General features: G+C 56.9%; 1 protein-coding gene across 11 annotated transcripts in view; it reads left to right on the top strand.

The window, feature by feature from the left end:
* MYOCD (myocardin) overlaps positions 1 to 12,277 on the top strand; it is a 40,667-nt gene extending 28,390 nt beyond the window's left edge. For 8 of the 11 annotated variants that reach the window (XM_068413304.1, XM_068413314.1, XM_068413310.1 and 5 more), the window contains 8 exons: positions 501 to 676; positions 1,352 to 1,477; positions 1,985 to 2,259; positions 2,618 to 2,771; positions 3,968 to 4,921; positions 7,844 to 7,957; positions 8,951 to 9,008; positions 9,675 to 12,277. In XM_068413304.1, coding sequence (XP_068269405.1) covers positions 501 to 676; positions 1,352 to 1,477; positions 1,985 to 2,259; positions 2,618 to 2,771; positions 3,968 to 4,921; positions 7,844 to 7,957; positions 8,951 to 9,008; positions 9,675 to 10,243 — 2,426 coding nt within the window. In that variant the 3' untranslated portion in view covers positions 10,244 to 12,277. Of the gene's footprint in view, positions 1 to 500; positions 677 to 1,351; positions 1,478 to 1,984; positions 2,260 to 2,617; positions 2,772 to 3,967; positions 4,922 to 6,087; positions 6,416 to 7,843; positions 7,958 to 8,950; positions 9,009 to 9,674 lie in introns of those variants that run through there. The other 3 variants (XM_068413306.1, XM_068413305.1, XM_068413312.1) reach the window with 3 other exon arrangements.
* The last annotated feature ends 1,753 nt before the right edge of the window (positions 12,278 to 14,030 follow it).

The following is a 14,030-nucleotide window of genomic DNA, read 5'->3' as shown; positions in this document are numbered from 1 at the left end:
TGGGTGGATTTCAACCTCAGTTCTTCTGCTGAGGACAGGGTCCCACACGTGGCGTGGGCTCGGGGTCAGGATGCCCAGCCTGACTCTAACGTCCCTCTCCCCATCTCCGCCTGACAGTGGGGCAGGACAGCAGAGCTGCTCCTGCACCAGCCCCACCTGCCTGCGAAAAGCCTCCTGCCCATGGCGGGCCAGGCTCCTCAGGTGCCTCCTCTCTCCCTCTCCTGAGTAACGTGGTCCATGGCACAGGCTAGGAGCTGATGCCACCTCCTCTCCCACCAGCCTCGGCTGCGGGGACACATCCAGGAACTGCCCCAGCTCACGGCTGGGTCGGGAGGAGGGGTCCCAGCTCTCTGACCACCGAGTCCTTCGCCAGCAGCCAGGCCTGCAGGAGGTGGGCGAACGCACGGAGGCGTCCCACGAGGCTTACCCCGTTCCTCCCGCTGCCCTCGTCCCCCTTCCAGCAGGGCAGGGCCCTGACCGTGCCCCTTCTCCCCTGGCAGGCACCCAGGTCAGCTTCCCCAAGTCGGCCGACGCCTTCGCCTTCGAGGAGGACAGCAGCAACGATGGGCTGTCCCCAGAGCAGGCCCGCAGCGAGGACTCCCCGGGCTCTGCCGAGTCGGCGGCCGGCACCAAGGCCCCGGAGCCAGCCCCCGCCGCCCCGGCCGGGGCGCCCCAGGTCGGGCCCAGGGCTCCCTGCCCGGCTGAGGGCGCGGGGACGGGGGTGGCCCAGGCCGGGGGCTCGCCCGGGGCGGGGGGGGCCCGGCGGAGGGACACGGGGGCATCGCGCCCCCTGCTGGCGGGCGGGGGTCCTGCAGCCGCCGGGGCGGGCCGGGGGCCGGGATAGGGTGAGGGACTGGGGAGGCTGGGGGGGAATGGGGTGGACCGGGGAGGGACTGGAGAAACTGGCCTAGGCTCGGGGAGACGGGGAGGACTGCGGTGAACTGGACTGGGGCGGGCCAGAGGTGGACTTTGGAGACTGGGCTAGTCTGGGGGACACAGAGGGGCCAACAGTGTACTGGAGGGGAACGAAGATACAGGCCTGAGGTGGAACAGAGAGGGCTTGGGGACTGGGATGGACTGGGAAGGACTGGGAGGGACTGGGGAGATAGACAGAGGGGCTGGGAGGGGACTGGGATAGCCTGAGAGAAGTGGGGATAGTGGGCTGGGATAGACATGGGGGGACGGGGATGGACTGAGGCATCTGGGATGGACTGGGGGACTGGGGATGATATAGGGCAGGGGGAATGGGGTACCAGGTGCCCCTTGCAGGCAGAGGCTGTCCGAGCTGGCCAGCCCCTGGCACTGGCCCCACATCCCCTCTCCCATCGCATGGCTCACCTCTCTCTTTCAGGATCACCCTCACGGCACCGAAAGCCATGCACCGGACCCGGCCTCGGGGCAGGGCAGCCAGTGCGACAGCCCCAAGCAGGCAGCGGGGCAGGAGTGCCCACCCCTGCCGGTGCCCTCGGCCGTGAAGGTAATGCCTGTGCCTCCAGGCTCCCCTTGAGAGGGGACAAACTGCGTCCAGGCCTGAAATGCTCATCGCTGCACCCCACATGTGTGGGAGGTCTGGGGGGTTTGCCCTTAAGTCTTGGAATAATGCAGAGAGACAAATCTGATTGTCAAAAAATGCAATTTAACTCATTTTGTAATCATATGAGGTACAGTATTGCACCCTGAGAGAGGTGGTTCCTCGTCCTGCACTGGAAACGTCCTCTGGGCCTAGGAGCACGAGGAGGTACAAGGCAACACTAAAATACCTTCCAGACAAGAAGGGTCATTCTCCATCTCATTTGCTCTCCAGCACAACTGAGATGAGACATGGCCCTGAGGGAGTCCCCTGTAGGCAGGCTCAGCAGCTCTTGGAGCTGGAGTGTCAGGGTGCCAGCAGAAGCTCCCCTCTCTCTGTCCCAGGCCTCTGAGTTCTCACAGGGATGGCAGAAGATCTTCTCCCAGCTAATTCCTTTCCTTCTTGGACCAACAGTCCAAATCATCCAGTGACAGCAAGAACCGTCACAAAAAGCCCAAGGACACGAAGCCCAAGGTGAAGAAGCTGAAGTATCACCAGTACATCCCTCCAGACCAGAAGGCAGAGAAGTCCCCTCCACCCATGGACTCTGCATATGCCAGACTCCTCCAGCAGCAGCAGCTCTTTCTGCAGCTCCAGATCCTCAGCCAGCAGCAGCAGCAGCAGCAGCAACAACAGCAGCAGCAGCAGCAGCACTTCAGCTACCCAGGGATGCACCAAGGCCAGCTAAAGTGAGTGGCAATGTGCCAATAGCAGGGCTTAGCCCTGTCTCCCTCCAATCTTTCCCCTCCCATACCCATTGGTGCCAGGGCCAGGGGGATAGCTGCATGCAAGAGAAACATAAAAGCTTGGGAACATAGCACAGTCTCCTGCAAAGCTCTTCTGGCTTTGTGCACTGTCTGGGGCACCTGTGACCTGCTGGTGGGTCACCGGCAATCTCCTTACAGCCCAACCTGGTTTTTCTTGGGGTTGGTGGTCCTTCAGATCTCATACAGGAGACAGCAGCCCCAAGGGAGCAGAGATGGTACACTGGGCACAGAGACACCGGGGGGACACACAAGTTACCCCGAATCTCCTTTGTTATTTCAGGCAATCAAATGAGCAAATGGTCAAAAGTTCAAATTCTTCATCAACTTCTGTCAACACCACCCCTCTTTCTCCCGTGAAAACCACATTTTCAGGCCAGACTTGTGTATCATCTATCAAGCCAGGCCCTCTGCCGTCTAACCTGGATGATCTGAAAGTGAGTGAAAACTTTATCACTGCAGGAGTAGAATCTTACAGCTTGAATGTGTTTTGTTACCCCTGAAGTGAGCAGAGTAGTGCCACAGGCTGAGCTGGCTGGGAGTGACCGCGTGTTACAAATCAGCAAACCAGAACCACCATGCTGTGAGCAAACCCAAGAGTACATCACACCGGGTCAGGAATTGGTCACCATGATGGTAACTGAAAACATGGGTTTGCTGCTCTGCAGATGGTGCTTGGGTGCATTGCTCCAGGGCATGTATCAGCAAACCCGAGGTACAACTTGAGATGGCTGCAGGCCAGGCCATCAGGTCGAGGACTAAAGGATGATCTGTGCTGCTTCTCCTGCAGCTCATGGCCCCATATCTTCTGTGGGTTTATGGTGGACATCATGGATGCTGCTAGCAGACCAGCCAGAAGCTAGGAGATCAGCATGGCCTCCACTTAGCAACTCAGCTTCTCAGTGGTCATTGCAGCCAGGTCAGCTCAGCTCTCTGCACAAGCAGGTATCTCCTGGAGTCTGCAGCTATGAGACTGCTTTGAACAGTACCTAAATCTCTCATGTAGGCAAGACAGGAGGGGCATAAGGGCGAGTCACTCACATCAATGGTTCTTTTATACTTTGCTAATGAAGCCTCAGCCATGGGGATGGCCAAGTCCTTTTAGGAGCAGAGACCTGGGAGCAATACTCATTATTAGAGAAAGAAATAAGATGAGGTAGAAATAATATGAGTTTGGCCATAGCAATGACACAGCTCAGATGTCTGAACTGTGTGCAGACGCCTGAACATGGAGTATCTGGCTCCAGGGTATGTGGTCACACTCTCTGAGCTCAAGGATGCCATCAGCTAGTGAAAGTCCTCTGCTCATGTAGAAACCTACTGCTAGGAAGGGAATCTTGGGTTACCTCCATGGCCCAAGGACCACTGCTGGTTCATGGAGTACAGTCACAGTTCCTGGAGGAAGAAGGAAGGATTTCCTGTTAGGAAAGGTTGAGGTCCTACAGGATGTGCAGTGGTCAGGGCTGTGCATGGTGACTCTGGTGACTGCAGGTGCAACAGTGAGCACCTGGGGGGGTCAGAGCTTTAAAGGAGGAAGCTGGGAGCCTGTGATCTGAGACTCCTTGTGAGAAATGCTGGGTTTCTAAAGGGCTCATCTGCCTTTGGGACTGATCGTTGGTGACTTTCCTTCTAGGTGTCAGAACTGAGACAGCAGCTCCGAATACGAGGCTTGCCTGTGTCAGGTACCAAAACAGCGCTGATGGAACGGCTGCGGCCCTTCCAGGAGTGCGGCAGCAACGCAGTGCCAAGCTTCAGTGAGATCACCACCGTCACCTTCCCAGTCACTCCAACAAGCACCCTCTCAAGTTATCAGTCGCAGTCCTCCACCAGCATGTTATCAAATGGCTTCTACCACTTTGGCAGCACCAGCTCCACACCACCCATCTCTCCAGCCTCCTCCGACCTCTCTGTGAGTGGCTCTTTGCCAGACACATTCAGTGATGGGCCCATGTCTTCTCCACAGTTTGGTCTCCAGCCATCTCCGGTTCATGGCAGTGCCGAAGAAAGCCTCATGAGCAGCATGAATGGAGGGAGCATCCAGCTGGAGCTGGAAGGGATCGACACAGAGAAAGACAAGATGCTGGTAGAGAAGCAGAAGGTGATCAATGAACTGACGTGGAAGCTGCAGCAAGAGCAGAGGCAGGTGGAAGAGTTACGGATGCAGCTCCAGAAGCGAAAGAGAAGCAATGGCCTTGAGGAGAAGCAGCAGCCCACTCAGCATTTCTTTGGTGTCCCCATCAAGCAAGAAAACGCAGTGTCCAGCTGTCCATTTGCATCCAAACAAACTGCCTTGAAAGGCCAAGCCAGCAGCTCGGATAAGTTAAGTAACTGTGGGGTGCCGCAGCTGCCTCACATGGTAAATAGCCACTGCTTGGAGCCTGCAGGGCAAAGCACCATCACCTCCTCGACCTTCCTGAGCCCGCAGTGCTCCCCCCAGCACTCTCCACTAGGGCCTGCAAAGAGCCCCCAGCACATCAGCCTGCCGCCGTCCCCCAACAGCCACTATCTCCTCTCGGTGTCCCCTGGCTCGCAGGCAGAGGGGCGCAGCGGGTCCCCGCAGACCAACAGTTGCCTTCGCACAGCTTCGGTAAGCGGGAGCGCACCCCAGATGGCATCGCAGTGGTGAACGTGCTGGTGTCTGTGGGCAGTCAGTCCCAGTTTGAGTCCTTTCCTATCAGACCGGGACTGCTAGCACGCAGGGTGGGTACCCAGGGGGCTGTAGCAGCATGTGGAGCTGCCTAAGAAGGCAGAGAGTAGCCCACGAGGGCACCACAAGGTCCTTTACAGGGCATCTCCTGGGGAGCCCTGCTACCACCATGCCCAATTGCCCTGGTGGGTCACAGCACGGGTCCCATGCCCCATGGAGCCCTAGCACAGCTCCTTCTGCCCTGGGGGAGTCCTGGCACAGCTCCCCTCTTCCCCAGGGGACCCCAGCACAGCTCTCTCTGCCCCTGGGTGAGCACTGGCAAAGCTCCCTGTGTCCTGGGAGTGTCCTGGCACAGCATCCTCTACCCCGCAGAGCCCTGGCACAGCTCCATCTGCCCCTGGTTAAGCACTGGCACACCTCCCTCTGCCCCTGGAGGAGTCCTGGCACAGCTCCCTCTGCCCTGGGGGAGAACTGGAACAGCTTCTTCTGCCCTAAAAGAGCTCTAACTCAGCTGCCTCTCCCCTCAGGGGGAGGCCCTGGCACAGCTTGCTGTGCCCCTGGGGGTGTCCTGGCGCAGCTCCCCCTGCCCCATGGAACGCTGGCATGGCTTCGTCCACCCTGGGGAGACCTGGCACATGTTCCCCTGCCCTGTGGAGGCCTGGCAAAGCTCTACCCACAGCAGGAAAGCACAAGCACTGATCCCCCAGTCCCTGGGAGAGCCCTGGCACAGCTTCCTACAACCCAGGGAGAGCCCCGCTGCAGTGTTGTGGGGCTTTTCAGCATCTTACTGAGCCGTTGCAGCTCCTAGCAGTGTGTGAGGGATTTTGACCACTGGGTTGAAGGAGGGCAGTTACCCTGATCACATGGGAAGCCTTTTCTTGGGAAGATAGAGCAGGGCTTGCAACTGGGGTCTGCAGTCAGCTAGAGCTTGTGCCTCCCCACCGGGCAACCAGCACAGCAGAGAGCTGTCCCTTGAGCATCCACCACTCCTCACTCAGCCCTCCGCATAGGTATGAGAGCTTGGAGAGGGGTGCATGCTGCCAACACATAAAAGCAGCACGAGGTGCTGCTGATCACAGCCCAAACTCATCCCACCACCCCACCAGGGTTTCCCAGGCAGAAGCAACACCGATCATACAGTGTGTAGAACACACACAGTGGTGCAAGGCATGCACAGCGCATTCAGGGAAGATGGACAGCGAGTGCACGCTGAGGGTACGACAGCCTCACAACAGAGCGGCAGCCACTGCAGATTGCGCAGCGCGTGAGCGGGGCAGCGCACGGATCGCGCTCCCACAGCCAGCACACCCCGCAGCGTGCAGCAGGAGCTGGGCAGCGGGGTGCAGTGCTGCAAGGCGGCAGAAAGCGGAATGCAGCATTGTCTCTAAGCCATTCAGAGGACAGTGAGAGAGGTGACATGGGCAGCTGGCACACAGCACTGTCAGTGAGGTGAGCAATGGGGGGCAATTTAGGGTGAAAGGGGCAGAGAGACAGAGTGCTGCCAGCAGGATGGGCAGGGGAGCGCAGTGCTGTCGGGGTGAGGTAGGCAGTGGGGCTTGCTGCTGGGGTGAAATGGGCAGTGGGGAGCATTGCTTTGAGTGAGCTGGGCAATGGGAGCAGTGCTGTGGATAAGCTGGGCAGTGGGGCAGAGAGCAGGGGATGCAGTGGGCAGTAGGATGCGGTGGGTGACCTCAGCAGTGGGGCATGGAAATGTAGAGATGAGCTGGGCAATGGGGCAGAGCTGTGGGTACAATAGCCAGGGTGACACGGTGCTGTGAGGCAATACTCCAAGAGAGGCAGCAGGGCTGCTCTGGATGACCGGGCAGCGGTCAGACAGCATCAGCAGGGAGCAGCGGCATCTCGGGGGCATCTCTGGCTCCTTCCTCGCTGGCCAAGCACAAGAGGCATACGGAGGGGATGGCCCCACAGTGTCCTGCAGCTCATCCCGGGTGCGATACCACCCATCCGGGGTGTACCTCTGCTGCTTGCAAGGAGCTCCCAGGGGCGAGGGTCCCTCTTCAGCAACAGCAGCTCTGTGCCCAGCATGGGAGTGCTGTCCCCCCCAAGCCAGGGATACTGTTCCTCCCAGCTGCCCTCCACAGAAAAGTGGCCAGGATGTGTATGGCCAGACTGAGTGGTCTCTCTGCTGCCCTGGATCCACTTCTGGATCTGACCCACCTGCCAGGCCCATGCTGCATCCTCTGGTGCTGGCTCTCATGGGATGAGGCAGCTGTGGCCAGGTGGTGGGGGAGGACACACGAGGGCCTAGAGGCGATGGGGACAGCAGCTGGCAGGAACTGGACTTTCAGATGAGGTCCCTCCTTCTCTGGGGAGGGACTGGCAAAAAGCTGGCACAGATATGCAGGTGTTTGACATAGGCACAGGGAAAGCCTAGGTGCTGACCTGGCAGCGACTCTTTTGAGTGGTCTTCCCTGGGCTGGGATCTGTGAGATGCCCCTGGACAGGTGGTGATGGAGAGGGTCCCCAGCACAGGGGCTGGGAGGCAGCTGGGGAAGCGCTGCATCACTGGCTGGGTGCAGCAGACCACCAGCAGCCCATTTCTCTCTCCCCTTTGCTCTTCACTTTCACAGCTGGACTGAGCACCAGGATGCTCTGCAGCATCATGCCTGTGCTCCAGCAGCAACTGGAGGTTGGCCTGGCCCTGGGTCTCAGAGCTAGGCTGATGGAGCTAGTTTACCTCCTCTCTCCTGCCCGGAGGCCAGGCACTTTGAGCTCATTTGACCCACAAAATCGTTAGTTTCCCTGGCACCACTCTGGCTTCAACAGGGGTGAAAGAGACCTGGGCCTCCTGCCGTGCCTCCCTGTGCATTGACTCCGTTTCCCTGTATTTCCCCCACGCAGATGGCTACACAGGCAGGTCAAAAGTTTTCTATTCCATCCCCAAGTTTTTGTAAGTCAAGCCCAGCCCTCTCAGAGGTAAAGCAGCCTCCACCCTATGAGGATGCAGTAAAGCAGGTAACTGCATGGTTTTTATTTTCTATAGGGCCAGGGCTGAGCAGTGTGTTCTTTTGTGGTTAATGTAACTTGTCTGCAGGAGTCAGCTACAACCCGTTATGGGGTCTCTGGGTGGGACAGGCCTGTTTCCATAAGGAATGAGCTTTTCTTGGAGAGTTAGTTACTGAATGACCGCCACAAAGCAGTCAGACACCGTGCTGGATGGGATAGTGTCTTCTGTGCTGGTGAAAGGCACGGTCCACCCTGGGGTCCTGACATCCCCCACAAATGCCCCAGGACTTCGGTGTACTCTTTGTGGTGCTCAGTGCTATGTGAGAAACAGATGCTTGAGCATTTCCAAGTCACCAGGAACCCTCACCTTCCCTCTTTAGCCCATTAGCAAAGTGCCCTTCTCCATGCCATCTGCCTCCTTTAGCCTGACCCTGGAGTGCTGTTCCCATGGGCAGGACTGTCTCCATTGCTCACGAACCCCTTACATCTTGTGAGAGTCTGTCAGCAGCCTCAGTGCCGGTCATGGTGGTGCCTTTAGGATAACAGAGTGATGTTGTTGGCAGTGATAAAAATGGCCTTATGATGGCTGGCAGAGAGGCGTGCAGAAAGTCCTTCCAGTCTCTGGACAGGGAGAGGAGGAGGAGGATGCGTTGCCCTCGGCGAGCTGCAAGGAGTGCAAGGAGGCACATGGCAGTGCGAGGTGCTGGGTCCAAAATGTCGGTGTGTCCTGATGGCCCTGGGAAGAGGCAGTGTGTGGTGGCTACTGAGCAGAGGGTCTGCGGCAGGGTGGGGGGCACCTCGCACCGTGCTCCCCGGATCCACCATGCTTGTCCCAGGGCCCTGCAGTGCTCTTCTGAAAGCTGCTGCCAGCCCTGTGTTGGCATGGCATCTCTCCTGCATGGGAGAAAGCCGTTTGTAGGGTCTAGAGCCACCTACCTGGCTTGTGGCTGGAGGGACTCTCCTCCTAACACCCTCTACTCTCCTCTTTGTCGTTTGCTGCAGCAGATGACACGAAGTCAGCAGATGGATGAGCTCCTGGACGTGCTGATTGAGAGTGGAGGTACGCACTGCTTCCCTGTTCCCCTCCTCCAAGCCAGCGTCGGTCCATGGGGCTCAGTGCACTCTGTGCACCCCAGCAGAGCTGCCTGAGTTGAGTACAGCTTTCACTTGCCCTCCCTGTGCCAGCAGCCACTGAGATTGAATTCAAAAGCATATTGGCCCTCCTGGAGCCTGCTCCTGCATGTGCAGACCTGGTGGGGTGGTCTGGGCTTGGTTATTGCCTATGCAGACTGCAGAGAGAGAAGGGATGGCAAGGTGGCAGCCCTGTGCACAACACTGCCAGCACACTCCCCACTCAGACCCCCCTAGTGTCCCCCATCATTCCCAGTGCTGCCAGTGCCATTTCCCGTGTAGAGCACTGCTGGTGCCCTCCCCTGTGCAAAGTGCTGCCTGTGGCCTTTCCCTTGCACAGCCAGCGCCCAACCCACGGGGACAGCTGCCAGTGCTTGTGCCTGGGGACTGTGTCCAAAACCGGGGGAGTCGAGGTCAGAAAGCAGGAACGTGCTTCCCCCAGGGAGGGTGGGCAAGCAATGCCAAGGGGATTGAGTGGGGAGCAGGTCTCTGCAGGCATGTCCAAGAGCCCAGCTGGGGGGCTGTGTTGGTGCCCCTGTGCCCAGCAGTGGTGGGTACTGCCAGAGCACCTCAAACCCTTCTCATTTGTTGACAGAAATGCCAGCCAATGCCAAGGAAGATCGGTCCTGCCTCCAGAAAGTACCTCAGATAACAGTCTCTACAGGGAACTCCAGTGCTTCTCTCCCAAAGTCATCCACCACTTTCGAGCAGGTCTCCTCAGCCCAGCTCCCCTTCGAGCACTGTCCGGGCAGCAGTGATGCTCATCTCGAGGTCCTGCTGAATGCCCACAGCCCCCTGGGGAGGGTCAGTGAAATCTCCCTGCTGAAGATGGGGGGAGAAGAGTCCCACTTCGAAGGGATGATGGAGGGCTTCTCCGGCAAAGCTGCAGATGAACTGCTCACCTCTCAGGAGATTTTACAGACTCCCCTCTCACCCATGGAAACCCAGCTCTCCCCTTCCCCTGCCGATGGCTCCGGTTTACAAATGAGTTTCACTGAGTCTCCGTGGGAAACGATGGAGTGGCTGGACCTCACCCCCCCCAGCTCCGCCACCGGCTTTGGCTCGCTCACCCCTGCGGGTCCCAGCATCTTCAACATTGATTTCCTAGATGTTACCGATCTCAGCCTAAACACCAGCATGGACCTGCACCTGCAGCAGTGGTGAGAGGGAGAGTGGTGGAGGCAGGATACTGTAAGCCTGCGGCAGCCAGCACAGTGTTTCTGTCATGCCGGAAAACACGCAGGGCTAATGTGCCACATCCAAGGGAAACTTTATGCTGGGAGTCATTTTCCCAGCACAAACTTGTTTGAATTTCCAGTTACTGCGAATTGACAGGACAGCAGCTCTGGTACTCTGGATTTCCTCCATTGACACATCCCCACAGAGGACATCAGTGCCTTTAACAATGCTTCTTTAGATTGACAAGAACTTCAGTTTTGTTTCTTTTATCTTGCCTCCCCCCAGTTTTAGCAGTCACTCTCGTGAGAACTGGAGCAGCTCATGATAAAACTGTGTGGTGAGGAGACCTCACCTGGGTGGCAATGGGAAATCATGGAGAGGAGAGCCCGTTGCTGCCCCCTCCTCTACTCCCCTCCTGCCTGTCCAGCCCTTCAGGCAATCCTGCTGGGCTCACCTTGGCCATGCCCAGGCCAGGGGGTGCGGGAGCAGGGAGGTTCTGCCCAGCCAGGGCAACAAGCACACTTCTCCATACAGCCAGCTTCCTCCTCCTGCCCCTGAAGCTGTGTTGCCCGGTCCCTGCACAGCTCTGCTCCAGGTGGATGAGAGATGGAGATCACCATGTTCGTGGTGGCACCTTGTCATGTCCTCATGGTGCCTGTGGGGCTGAAAGCCCAGGAGCTGTCTGAACTGAATCAGGCTGAAGCCTGTGACCTTGGAGCAGAGAGCTCCGGATGTGGGAGGCAGTTGCTCAGGCTGTAGGTCCAGGTATCGAAGGGACATGGCATCCCAGTGTAGCTGCCATGTGTGGTACAGACAAAGAGATGTGTAATGTGTTTTGGTCCAAGGTAGAGGCGAGTCGTATGGAAAATACAGCCAGGCTTTGGAGGGGTTGTCCTTTGCACAGACAGAAGTCAGGATGGATCTCCACCGCCTTGCGTGAGCTGGGAGCAGGGGCAACCAGAAACGGGCACTCAGTGACCTGCACGTGGGGCAGGGCTAAGCGGGCCCTTGCGTGGCTGTGGGTTTGTGCAAGTGTCTGCTTTTGTTGCTTCCACTTCTCTGCCATCTATCCCTCCATCCTTCTTCCCATTGCTACTTGACCCCCAGCAGTCACCCCCTTCTTCCCATGTTTACTCCAGCGTCACTGTTTGCTCAGCCCAGAGCACGGCCGTCTGGAGAACAGCTGTGAATCACTGAGCCTGGAGGAGCTAGTTCTCCTGAAGCCAGCAGAGATGGATGCTCTCCTGCAGTGATGCCTTCCGTTTGAAGTCACCAGCATTTCTCCTATGAGTCTCTGTGCAATATACTTCTTCAGGCTCTAGCGAGGAGCCTTTGCTTCACTTGGCTTCCACCAAAGAACTTGCTGCAGACTGTTTGACAGACACATCTACTTCTTTGCAATTCTGGTTTTGCCAAAGTAAATATTGTTGCTGACAAAGATTGTTAAACTATTTACAGACTGAGCATATTTAATATTTGTGTTACTGGAAGGACAGCACATCGGAGATGCAGCAGCTGGGGAAGAGGTCCGGCGCGAGGGGCCTGTGGGCAGCCTGGCTCCCGCGGGTGCTCCCCCCAGGGGTGCTGAGCTGTCAGAGGAGGCTCTGCAGCCCCGGCTGTGTCTCCAGCTCGTGGCGTTGTTGCATGCTGTATAAAGCACGTGGCAGTAGCTTTCAACTCACTATTTAAAGCACCACTTTTCTATTGTACAAAAGGTCACACTGCACTGCTATAGGATAGACAACCACAGGTTGCATTTTTTTATAGAATTTCTTTTTCTAAGTGAGAGATTTTTCGAAACCGGTCCATGGAGAATATTAAGAGCACTTGAAACAGAGTAGTGTTAGCTGCTACACTGCGTCATTGTACAGGGCTTTCCAGATAGGTTTCTCTTCTCAGCAAATGTATTTCCTTATTTAAAGGGATACTGTCAACTTCAAACTTGTAAGCAAGCACATATCCTTGCCTATGTTACCAGCAACACCTTCATTATTAAAAACCCCTTTGTCTTGCCACTCAGCAGCTTGAAGTTTGCTGTTTGATTTTGCTGGCTGGGGCAGCCACAGCCATCCCAGCTGGGACCATTTGGTATCAGCTCCATGCCCTGGGGCAGCTACAGTCCTCACAAGAGCAGAAATATTTCTTTCACGGCAACAGTTTCGCCTGGAAGATTTCTAAACAAGCCAGCTGGAGCTTCCTGCTTCTGAAGGCTTTTTCTTCTGTTGGCTTTGGTATCGCTTTGTTCTCCTGCAAACCCTGCTCCTTGGGTCAGTGTCCCCTTCAAAGGCAGCGATTGGCACCCTGCCCAAACCCCTTTGCAGCTTCCAGCAGCCCAGCTCCCGGCGGTGGGCTGCTGGACACAGGGCACGTGGTGGGCACGGGCAGAGCTCCCTCCGCAGCTGAACCTCCTGTTGCCTGTAGGTGAGCGGCAGGGGCAAGCTGGAGAGCTCTCCCCTGGGGGACCCTGGCTCCTTCTCCCCAGAACCCATTAGATTGGTTTCCAGATTAATCACATCTTTCCTTTGATTAAAAAAGGGGTTCCCAAGACTTTCACCCACCTGTTTGCAGGGATGGACTGTGTGTCCCCACAGATGGGCTTAAAAGGTGAAACAGTCCTGAGACATTGCAGAAGTGAATCTGAAAAGATGCAGATGAAAGAACAACTAGTTCTTACGAACATCTTTTAATCTCTAAACTACACTGCAACGAAATGTGTTGCGATAAACCACCCGGGCTGAGCCAAGCCATGGTTACTCAGAGAATGAGAAGACAAGCCTCAGTCTAGGATTGTTTCGGGAATACTGGTGGACAGGAGCACTCACCTGTCCTGTCTGCCTGTGTTCTTTAGTCTGCAGAGGAGGAGCTGGGAGGACGTGCTGGCAGTCTCCTGTTGCAAAAGGCAAAGAACAAGGCGAGCGGTACAGGGAGTCACAGCTTTGAAGTGCAGGAAAGATGCTTGTCAGGTGCCAAGGTTTGGACTAGAGCATTTGGGGAGGCTGAGTCCAGACCAAGGTCTGGCTGTGGAGCAGAGGGAGGGATCAGAGGGTCTCCTGAGGTCTCCTTTCAGGCCCCAAAAGATACCTTCAGCAGAGCTCCTCCACTGCCTGGAGAAGAGCTCAGCTCAGCTCTGCCCGGGCTGTGCTGGATGGACAGGACCTGCTCTCACTCCCATTGCCTTGGCCAGAGAAGCACCTGCAAAGCCCCATCCACACTCAGCCACCACCATGAAGCTCCTCAGCATCTTGCTGGCCGGATTTTCCCACGCAGGCTGTGCCAAGGGATTTAGGATCCTGGGGTTTTCCTTGCCATCCAAGCCTGGATTCAATGAAGGAAAAACCTCCGTCACTAGAGGATCCCAGTGATGTCCCACTCTCCCTGGGCCTTCCTGCCTGAAAAATACAAGAAATATAAAGCAAAAAAAATGTTCCAAGAGTCAAATAACATTTTTCGTGCCTTTGGCAAGGTTTTTAAATGTGAGATGCCCGGCTCAGTGCACCATCCAATGTTTCCTCCGTGGGAGGCACTGAGATGTCAACAGCCTCTTTCCACCAGCTTCCAGGTAAAGACAGACCATGTTTTAGGCACAGTTTCCACTCCCAAGTCACATGGGGAAACATCTGTTCCTCAGCCCTTCTGGGCTTGGCAGGGGTACCCTGTGCCCTCGGGTGTGTGTGGGATGAATAGGCGGCAGCGGGAGGAACTCGCGTGTGCCCATCGCAGACCCCTGCAGCATGGGGGAGCCCAAAAGCCCCTGAGGCCAGCACCACAGCTG

This window comes from Nyctibius grandis, chromosome 15 (genome assembly GCF_013368605.1).
Source record: "Nyctibius grandis isolate bNycGra1 chromosome 15, bNycGra1.pri, whole genome shotgun sequence".
In the NCBI taxonomy this organism is placed as follows: domain Eukaryota; kingdom Metazoa; phylum Chordata; class Aves; order Nyctibiiformes; family Nyctibiidae; genus Nyctibius; species Nyctibius grandis.
Note: the sequence above shows the minus strand (reverse complement) of the source record. Positions and strands in the feature narration are given on the sequence as shown.